Below are 10,389 nucleotides of genomic sequence, written 5' to 3'. Positions count from 1 at the left end.
CAGCACCTGCACTCTTCAGTTACATTTGGGGGTCCATGCTGTCTCTGAGTATCCCTAGGTGAGGGATCTCTACGGTGCCCTATAGTCTCCCTACAGTTCTGCCACGTCTCTGTCCTCAGCTCCTGGTACCTACCACCCTCTCAGGTCCCCTACATGTGCAGTGCACGTGTGTATGTGCAAAATACGTATGCTGCTCCTGGGCAGAGCATTAATGAAGAGAGGTCAAAGAGAACCTATGAGCAGTGTGTGAACCCCTTGGCTAAGACCTAGGTGGGCATCCTCCCCAAGGCTGCCACTCCTCCTGAGGACCTGGCTGTGGTCCAACTCTGCCCATCATCACCCTCAGACCCTGGGAGGACCAGCCTCACCCCACCTATCTGAACCTAAGCCCTAGTCAGGAGTGGGTGATGAGCACTTGTTCTGGGCCCTTCTCACAGAGCTCAGCTAGGAGAGAATTTGGAACAGGCTCATTGGGTGTAATTTAATTGTAATGGGGTCATCAAGATAAAGATGGGGCCTGGGGAGCAAGAACAGAGGGTGGCGGGGTGGTGTCTGGGAAAACTGGCCTGGGACTTGCTGGGGCTTCCAACTGTGCTGCCAAGTTTTTTGGTTTTTCATGGAGACTCCATATTGCTACATAGAATTTTTGATGACTGGGGTTTTTTGGCACCAGATTACCAGGTCTTTCTTCTGAGACACCTCTGGGTGGGTTTGAATCTCCAACGTTGGACCAGTGATGAAGTTCTCAAATGTTTGTATCACCCAGGGACTCCTCCAGGGATTTTGAGCAGCTTCCTATGCAGGGATCTCACCTTCACTTCTGCCCTGCCCACCTGCGAAGTCCCAGCCTCAGGGATGACCTCAAAATGGATTTAGCAGAGATGAAGAAAAAGAGAGCAGAGCACAGATCAGTCTTCGTTCCCTCCTCCAGACAGATCAGCTCTAACAGGAGGCAGGGCCACGGGTGAGGGGAGGGGAAGCTCACTGGACAGGCCCTGGGTACCCCTACCCAATGTAGGCTCTGCCAGCTAGAGGGTGTGGCCTTAGGTGTACCTCTGATGAGTAAAGGTCAAGTCACTACCCTGCTCAAATTCTGAGCCCCCTCCCACAATACCCACCTGGCTCCAACCCCACAGGACACCCAGGCGCCTTCAGGGCTGTAGATTTCTAGAAGGTGGCCCCCCAGGAGAGACCCCACATGGTGCGGGGCTAGCCTGTGCTAGAGCCCCTCCTGGGAGCTGAACTAGAGTCCTGAAGACACAAGCCCCCACCTCATGTTCTTCTCCCCACCCCACCCCCGGGATAGAAGAGGTCCCAGACATATTAATTATATTTCTCTCCCTTAATAGGCTGCTTACTTTATGATGTGGGGAACACAAAAGTAAATTTTAAAATCAATTATACAATTACATATGTACTCATAACAGAGTACACAGCTAATCTCCACCGGGTCAGGACTGTAACCTTCCAATAATGCAGGTTTCATTAGGGGAAGGACCATTATTGCCAAGAATTACAGAGAGAATGGGAGTGGGTGTATTCAACGCCGAGTAACAAATGAGGCTGCTTTCTAGATAAGACACCGCGTCGGTGCTCAGAGAAAGCCCGCCAGGCCCAGCACACAGGGGTTAGCGGTTGCCCACCCGCCAGCCCGCCGAGGGAACAAGAATTAATTTCAGACGCTTCCCGGGGTCGGCGGGCGGAGTCGTCTGGCAGGGAACTTCCGGGCCGGCCTGGTGAGGGATGGGGGTGCGACTGAGGGGTGGGAGGCAGATCCCCTGAGACTGCGACCCCCGCCCCCACGGGTAGGTGCCTGTCCCGTAACACCAGGAGGCAACTGGGAGTCAGTGATCCGATGCTGCAGGCCCCCGCAATAGTGGGCATTTATTTGCAAAGCTCATGTGTGATGCTCACTGGCTTCTGCTCACCCCAGTATCTGCCCTGGGTTTTGCATGGACCCGAAAAGCAGAGACAGAAGTTACCAGGTTTCTGTGCGGGCTCGGGGCCACGCCTACAGGCTCCGAGCCCCGCCCATCAGCACGCGGGTAGGGCTGGATGTGACCAGCGCTGGGAAGATGGCTTACTTTCCAAACTGCAGAGCCCAGAGGTGAGGCCTGTTTCAAAATGAAAGTGACGTGAACGTCAGGATGGCTGAATAGAAGTTGGTGGTGGGTCGGCAGCCAAGAGGGAGGAGGCTCTTAGCATTAGCAGGTGACTCCAGCTGATCTAGGGGACAGGTGTTTGCAGGGACCCGAGCAGAAGACAACCCCCATGGAAGGGACCTGACCCAGGGAAGGGGGCGGCAGCATGTGGTGACTGCAATGTTCAGCCTCCAGCTTTCTCAACTTGGAAACAGTTCTTGGTAGTTGTCCCAACTGTGACTGTCAGTGACCCAAAGTCAGCTGAAGGAAACACTGGCCGGTCCTGAGACCTCCTCACAATCATTGCTCTGTTGGAGCCTATGCCGCAGCCATTTTGGAGGGTCTTCCTCGTTCTCGCTGACCCTTCATTTTACTAAGCATGGTGTCCTTCTCCAAGGACTGTCCCTCAAACTCTCACCACCTTCGCTTCTGAGGAGGATTCTGGCTGTACTTCTTCCAAGACAGACTTGTATGTTCTTATGGCCATTCTTAGTATACTCACAATTCTTCACCAACACCGTAATTGTTGGGAAAAGAGAAGGAGGCTTTTGCAAAGACACTTCAGTCCACCTGCATCTGCAGAGAGCCAGGGGAGTCAGAGCGGTTCAGTGGCTTGCCAAAGTCTCAGCCACAGCCCAGGGTCACTGGGAGGTGGGGTGGACCTGACCACTCTGCTCTCTCTGGGATAGAATGGCACTTCTACCTGCGGCAGGATCTGAATGGGGCAGAGAGGCAGGTATGAGATCTTGCTTCCCTGTGAATGGAACAGATGAATCTCCGTCTTCCTCTGAGCAAGACAGTCGCCAATTTTGGAAAGACTAGACAGCCTTGAGGTCCAGGTACCAGAATAGCAGAGCAAATGTCCTGCCTGCAGTTTTGGGGTGTGGAAGGGGATTATTCCCCTGTGTGACTGCGTCAGGCCTGCTGTGCCCTTCAGGGGGTGGGGCTCCTCCCTAGCCCCTCAGTGCTGCACATAGGTAGGGGCATGGGTTGTCAAGGAGCAACCACACACCTTCCTGGTAACACAAAGGATCAGGGCTCCTCCTGTGACTAGGGTCCGGGCTCCATGTGTGACCAGGATTGGAGTCCCATGTGTGATCAAGGTCAGGGCTCCTAGTGTGACCAGGGTCACGGCTCCTAGTGTGACCAGGGTCAGGACTCCTAGTGTGACCAGGGTCACGGCTCCTAGTGTGACCAGGGTCAGGGCTTCTAGTGTGACCAGGGTCACGGCTCCTAGTGTGACCAGCGTCAGGGCTCCTAGTGTGATCAAGGTCAGGGCTCCTAGTGTGACCAGGGTCAGGGCTCCTAGTGTGACCAGGGTCAGGGCTTCTAGTGTGACCAGGGTCACGGCTCCTAGTGTGACCAGGGTCACGGCTCCTAGTGTGACCAGGGTCAGGACTCCTAGTGTGACCAGGGTCAGGACTCCTAGTGTGACCAGGGTCAGGGCTTCTAGTGTGACCAGGGTCACAGCTCCTAGTGTGACCAGGGTCAGGACTCCTACTGTGACCAGGGTCACGGCTCCTAGTGTGACCAGGGTCAGGACTCCTAGTGTGACCAGGGTCAGGACTCCTAGTGTGACCAGGGTCAGGGCTCTTAGTGTGACCAGGGTCAGGGCTTCTAGTGTGATCAAGGTCAGGGCTCCTAGTGTGACCAGGGTCAGGGCTTCTAGTGTGACCAGGGTCAGGGCTCCTAGTGTGATCAGGGTCAGGGCTCCTAGTGTGACCAGGGTCAGGACTCCTAGTGTGACCAGGTTCAGGACTCCTAGTGTGACCAGGGTCAGGGCTTCTAGTGTGACCAGGGTCACGGCTCCTAGTGTGACCAGGGTCAGGGCTTCTAGTGTGATCAAGGTCAGGGCTCCTCGTGTGACCAGGGTCAGGGCTCCTAGTGTGACCAGGGTCAGGGCTTCTAGTGTGACCAGGGTCACGGCTCCTAGTGTGACCAGGGTCAGGGCTTCTAGTGTGATCAGGGTCAGGGCTCCTAGTGTGACCAGGGTCAGGGCTCCTAGTGTGACCAGGGTCAGGGCTTCTAGTGTGACCAGGGTCAGGGCTTCTAGTGTGACCAGGGTCAGGACTCCTAGTGTGACTAGGGTCAGGGATCCAAGTGTGACTAGGGTCAGAGTTCCAAGTATGAGCAGGGTCAGGGCTCCAAGTGTGACCAGGGTCAGGGCTCCTAGTGTGACCAGGTTCAGGGCTTCTAGTGTGACCAGGGTCAGGCCTTCAATGTGATCACGGCCAGGACTCTGAGTGTGATTAGGGTCAGGACCCCATGTGTGCCTAGTGGTGAGTCTCTGCATGTGACCACTTTCAGGGCTCAGCCTGTGACGAAGGTCAGGGCTCCACATGCGGCCCAAAGGGCAGGGCTCTGTGTGTGACAGAGTCAGGGCCTTCAAATGTCACCAGGGTTGGGGCTCAGCCTATGAACAGGGTCGGATCTCCTTGTATATCCAGAAATCCCAGCAGCAGGTGTGTCTGGTCAGTTCTTGGTCTGAAACTCTCCCAGGCCAAGATGCAGCCTGGGACCCTCTCAGACCGCAGGAGTGCCCACTGTTCCAGTTCATTCCTCACCTCACTCCTGGGTGGGTGGCCCTATGGGATTGTGTCCAGCTAGAAGGCAAGGCGGGTGGACACAGGGCTGTGAGTCGAGGTCTGGTGGATGCAGGAGGGTCAGTGGCAGGGTGGAAGGCACAGACGTGGGCGGAAGACCTAGGAGGAGGTGAATGAATGAGCAGGATGAGGCAGGTGTTTCCAGTGAACTAGCTGGCCAGCAGAGCAGGGAAAGCTCTCCAGTCCTACTAACCTGGTATCTGTGACCCTCCCAGGGGGGAAGGGCTGGGCAGTTACTGTGCCGGAACCCTTCCTATGTCTAGTCCCATAAGGTGCTGTGACCATCTCGTTGTTGGGTGAACCAACAAATTCTAATCCACAGCTAAGTACAGCCGGGATCCAAAACGTTATCACAAAAGCCAATGGGACAAATTTCAATCTAGTCTTTTTTTTTTTCTTCTTCCCACTTGTGATGGCCACCCAGATACTCTAGGAGAGGTGAGCCCAGTCCTGTTTCTAGAAGCTTCCTTAGAAGTGAGTTTTGAAGCGGTGAGAACCTTGCAGGCTGTTGGGGCTGCCTGCCACGCCCCCTGGGAGGCCCATTCACAGGAAGGCGGAGGCGGCCAGGGTGCCAGTGGCCCGGAGAGGGGAGGCGAAAAGAATCTCTAAATGCAATTGAATCCCGACGACCTGCTTCTGAGTCTCGAGATTACCGCGCATGCAAATGAGGTCTGAGACAGCCAATGGATTAGGGCTTTTCTTTCAGCGGCGCCTGCAAATAGACTCCGATAAGGAAATCTTTGTAATTACACGGAGCTACACTGGTCAATTCTGACTTTTAAATACCGCAGGGCCGCAGAAAGGAGAGGAAAGCGAGGAACATGTGTTCTCCTGGGCAATAGCGCGGTCGCCTCTTTTATGCGGCCCGTCTCGCCACAGAGCCCGGTCGGGCCGGGCCGCCCGCCCCCTTTGTGGGCAGTATCTCTCCATCACGGAGCCAGATCATTTCCAAATTAAATTTTATGGTCCATTACTTACCCGCTCCGACACCGCTCTAATGGAATCTTAAATGGAACTGACTTGCTCTGCGTGGGGCTGGTCTCTCAGTTAAGATGTTATTCAGTTCTAATTATCAGATAATGAACTCAGGAAATTTAATTTTTAATATTTATATGTCAAACGTCCATTGTGTCTATTGTGCTCTGACTGGAGACTTTAAATTAAAAGTTAACGCGGGTCGAATACGGATCCCAGAGCATCCCCCGGGGGAGGACTGAGGTCACTGGAGACCTTTACTATGAGTCTGTGTATCCTGGGTAACACCCCGCACCCCCCAGTCCAGGGCGCCCAAGCAGGCAGAGAGAAATCCAGACTTAAGCTTAGTAGGTGTTAGTCTGGGGACCCATGCCCGCAGCCGGCCCAGCAGCTACAAGGAATTGAGGCTTCGGAGTCCCACTCGTGCCTTCTGCCGCCGCTTGGGGCTCTGCAGACCCACAAAGATCCAGCTCTCAGTTCCGACTCCCTCTCCCTGCTCCCTCACCCAGCAATCACAAAGCCTCCTGAGGAGGAGGAAATAGACACGGAGCAGAAACTTTAACACATGAGCCCCTTGGATTTCAGTGACAAGATCAAATCCCCTCTTCCCTGAGTCCAAAAGAAAGCGCTTCGTTTTGTCTTTAAAAAAAAAGAGCAGGAGCGTAGCCTCAGAAGGCTAAACAGGGTCGGGGTGGCTTGGGCAGCTGGACAGACAATTCCTCCCCGCTCCCACAGCCCATTTACTTTGCCTACACTGTCCAGTCCGGTCCTCTCTGATCAGTGCCTGGGTGGGGAAGAGAATGCAAGGGTAAGAGGTGCCTCCACAGGCCTGGGTAGGTCAGGACATGAACTCTAGCCTGTCTCCCCAAATGGTTTTGGCCAGGGATCTTCTGCTGCCAGCCAGTCTATGTGTCCCTGACACCACCCCAAGTGGGCCTGGAAGCTTCCCCCACTCAGCTTCAAAAAAACTCAAGATGCACACATGCTTCCTGAAGGAACAGGGGCTGAGGGATCTGATCCATCAAGAAGTGAATGCAGGTGAGGTGGTGAAGAGCAGAGGGAATGCTGGGAGAGAGAGCTGGCTGGAGAAGGAGCAGTCACAGGCCCTAAGGAGGGGAATGATGGAGCAGTAGTCACCAAGCCAGAGGAGAGGATCCAGCAGAAGGAGAGGGGGTTGGAGGATTACGAGAGAGGATGAAGAGTGAGGGGACAGGGAAGGAGCTGAAGGAACGTGGAGGGGGTTAAGGGGACAGGGAGGGAGATGAAGAGACTGGGATGGGAATGAGAGGACAAGGAGTGGGGTGAGGAGACAGGAATGGAATAAGGGGACATGGAAGGGAATGAGAGGATAAGGAGAGGGGTGAGGAGACAGGGATGTGATGAGAGGATATGGAGAGGAATGAGGGGACAGAGAGGAAGGTGGGAGGACAAGGAGGGGAATGAGAGGACAAGGTGGGATGAGGACACAGGGATGTGATGAGGAGACAGGGTGAGGGATGAGGGGACAAGGAGGGAGAGGAGGAAACAGGAAGGGGGATGAGGGAACAGGGGAGGATGAGGGGACAGAGAGGACGGTAAAGGACCAAGGATAGAGATGAAAGGACAGGGAGGAAGATGAGGAGACAAGAATGGTGCTGAGGGAGAGAAGAGTTAACATCGGTTATACTCACACTATTCCAGAACATAGAAAAGGACGGAAAACTCCAAAATACCTTTTATGAAGCTAGTATAACCCTTGTACCCAAACCGGGCAAAGACATCATTTATAAAATAGAAAATTATACCTTTTCCAGGTGTTTGACTTAATCCAATCACACAACCAGGTCTTTCTCTGTCTGGGTCCTGAGCTAAGACCGCTGCCATGCCGGTGACCGTGACCCAAACGACCATCACCACCACCTCATCATCCTCGGGTCTGGGCTCCCCCACCATCGTGGGGTCCCCTCGGGCATTGACCCAGCCCCTGGGCCTCCTCCACCTGTTACAGCTGCTATCCACCTGCATTGTCTTCTCGCTAGTGGCCAGTATGGGCATCTGGGAGGGGCCAGTGGGCAACTGGTCCATGTTCACCTGGTGTTTCTGCTTCTCGATGATGTTGATCATCCTCATTGTGGAGGTGTTTGGGCTACAGTTCCGCTTCCCCTTGTCCTGGCGTAACTTCCCCATCACCTTCACCTGCTATGCCGCCCTCCTCTGCCTGTCCACCTCCATCATCTACCCTACCACGTACGTCCAATTCTTGGCCCATGGCTATGCCTGGGACCATGCCATTGCGGCCACCTCCCTCTCCTGTATAGCTTTCTTGGCTTATGCCTTTGAAGTGACCTGGACCTGGGTCTGGCCTGGCAAGATCACCGGTTACATGGCCACCGTGCCCGGACTGTTGAAGGTGCTGGAGACCTTCATGGCTTGCATCATCTTCACCTTCATCAGCGATCCCAGTCTGTACCAGCACCAGACAGTGTTGGAGTGGTGTGTGGCCATGTATGCCATCTATTTCATCCTGGCCTCTGTGGCCATCTTGCTGAACTTGGGTGACTGCACCAATGCCCTGCCCATCCCCTTCCCCAGCTTCCTCTCAGGCCTGGCATTGCTGTCTGTCATCCTCTACTCCACTGCCCTTGTCATCTGGCCCCTCTACCAGTTCAACGAGCTTTATGGAGGCCAGCCCCGCCGGTCTAAGGATGTCAGCTGTGGCCGGTCACATGTCTACTACATCTGTACCTGGGACCGCCGCCTGGCTATCGCCATCCTAACAGCCATCAACCTGTTGGCCTACTTGGCTGACCTAGTCTATTCCACCCGCCTAGTCTTCGTCAAGGTCTTCCCCCTCCCTCCTTCTCTCCACTTTTCTGGGCTTTCTTGACTTTTTCCTTTGTTCAGGTTTCCACTTCCTATCTCTCCTTTCTCCTAACCCTCTTCACTTCCCCTCTCACTGGTCTTGTTCACTCTTCCATCTTGTTCCCTCCTTTTATCTTGTTCTCTCATCTTGTTCCCTACTATTCCCTTTCCTCTTTGTTTTGTTAGGTTGCCCACATTCCTCTCGGAGCTTCTGGTTACCACCAGCTGCTGCCAGCAGTCACAAAAGAAAGCTTGTTCTTGCCCCAACTTCTACATCCATACTGTTTATTTAATTATTTTTTATTTTGTACACCTCAATATAAGATTAAAGAAAAAAAAGAAAGAAAATTATAGACCCAAATGCTTCATGAACATATTGTTCTTATTAGGGGCCATCAAGTCAGTACTGACTCATAGTGACCCTATAGACAACAAAACAAAACACTGCCCAGTCCTGGGCCAACCTTACAATTGCTGATACACTTGAGCTCATTGATGCTGTCACTGTGCCAATCCATCGCATTGGGGGTCTTCCTCTTTTTCTCCAACCCTCCACTTTACCAAACACGATATCCTTCTCCAGTGACTGGTCCCTCCTGTCCTGACAATATGTCCAAAGTAAAAAAGATCAAGTCTGACCATCCTGGCTTCCAAGGAGCACTCTGGCTGTACTTCATCCAACACAGATTTATGTGTTCTTTTGGCAGTCCATGGTACTTTCAATACTCTCCTCCAACACCATAACTTAAACGCATCCATTCTTCTTCAGTCTTCTTTATTCACTATTCAACTTTTGCATGTATATAAGGTTATTGAAAATACCATGGCTTGCATCAGGTGCACCTTAGTCCTCAAAGTGACTTCTTTACTCTTAAACACTTCAAAGAAGTCTTGTACAACAGATTTGCTTAATGCAATACATCATTTGGTTTCTTGACTGCTGCTACCGTGAGTGTTGATGGTTGATCGAAGCAAAATGAAGTCATTAACAACTTCAATCTTTTCTCCATTTATATGGATGTTATTTATTGGTTCAGTAGTGAAGATTTTTGTTTACTTAACATTAAGTTGCAACCCATACAGAAGTCTGTGGTGTTTTATATTCATCAATAAGTATTTTAAGTCCTCTACAGCTGTAAACATTCATTAATAATCAGAACATGTAATGTACAAAGTGTGAATCTAGGAAAATTGGAAATTGTCAGAAATAAAATGGAGCATATAAACTTCGACATCCTAGGCATTAGTGAGCTGAAATGGACTTGTATTGGCCATTTTGAATCTGACAATCACATAGTTTACTGTGCTGGGAATGACTATGAACATGGATGTAAAAATTCTCAACAAACTCTAAGCCAATAGAATTCAACAACATATCAAAAAAATGATACCTCATGACCAAGTGGGATTCATTCCAGGGATGCAAGGATGGTTCAGTATTAAAAAAACATTCAACATAATCCACCATGTAGATGAAACAAAGGAAAAGAACCCCATGATCATTTCAATTGATGCAGAAAAGGCCTTTGAAAAAATACAATATCCATTACTGGTAAAAACACTCAACAAGAACAAACAAGATGGAAGATCAGGTAGAAGTGCAGTGAAGAGCTCCGTCAGCAACAACATAGAATACCAGACCAAGCAGGCTCAGGGGATGGTGCTAGAACTCTGAACCATATATAAAGGAATATTTAGAAGGTTGGAAGGCTTACAGCTAGGGGATTTGTAGCAGAAGCAAGAAATCCATTGCGTTCTAATTCAAGACACTCAGCTGTCCTCAGAGCTGCCATCTTGTGCGAGACCAAGCAGGGGAAGAGTCAGAGCAG

The 10,389-nt window shown here is 51.9% G+C and overlaps 2 protein-coding genes across 2 annotated transcripts; one reads left to right on the top strand and one right to left on the bottom strand.

The window, feature by feature from the left end:
- Positions 1–1,628: 1,628 nt before the first annotated feature.
- On the bottom strand, positions 1,629–5,404 carry LOC102828892 (G protein-regulated inducer of neurite outgrowth 1-like). Its single transcript, XM_006874129.1, has 5 exons — positions 5,292–5,404; positions 3,643–4,247; positions 3,154–3,542; positions 1,983–2,114; positions 1,629–1,733 (listed from the first exon to the last, which is right to left on the bottom strand). The coding sequence occupies exons 1-5, from the start codon at positions 5,402–5,404 to the stop codon at positions 1,629–1,631; spliced, it is 1,344 nt and encodes a 447-aa protein (XP_006874191.1).
- Positions 5,405–7,580: 2,176 nt separating this feature from the next.
- On the top strand, positions 7,581–8,585 carry LOC102828503 (myeloid-associated differentiation marker-like). The gene has a single exon (XM_006874128.1). It carries the CDS (start codon positions 7,581–7,583, stop codon positions 8,583–8,585), a length of 1,005 nt encoding a protein of 334 aa, XP_006874190.1.
- Positions 8,586–10,389: the final 1,804 nt, after the last annotated feature.

The sequence above is a fragment of the Chrysochloris asiatica genome, unplaced genomic scaffold, assembly GCF_000296735.1.
Source record: "Chrysochloris asiatica unplaced genomic scaffold, ChrAsi1.0 scaffold00262, whole genome shotgun sequence".
Taxonomy (NCBI): domain Eukaryota; kingdom Metazoa; phylum Chordata; class Mammalia; order Afrosoricida; family Chrysochloridae; genus Chrysochloris; species Chrysochloris asiatica.
Note: the sequence above shows the minus strand (reverse complement) of the source record. Positions and strands in the feature narration are given on the sequence as shown.

Coding starts and splice junctions, on each gene's coding strand:
- LOC102828892 (XM_006874129.1), bottom strand. CDS start 5,404: ATGCGCGGTAATCTCGAGACTCAGAAGCAGGTCGTCGGGATTCAATTG. Junction 2,115..3,153: donor TCCTTTGTGTTACCAGGAAG/GTGTGTGGTTGC, acceptor ATTTTGAAACAG/GCCTCACCTCTGGGCTCTGC. Junction 1,734..1,982: donor CGAGCCCGCACAGAAACCTG/GTAACTTCTGTC, acceptor ATCCCTCACCAG/GCCGGCCCGGAAGTTCCCTG.
- LOC102828503 (XM_006874128.1), top strand. CDS start 7,581: ATGCCGGTGACCGTGACCCAAACGACCATCACCACCACCTCATCATCC.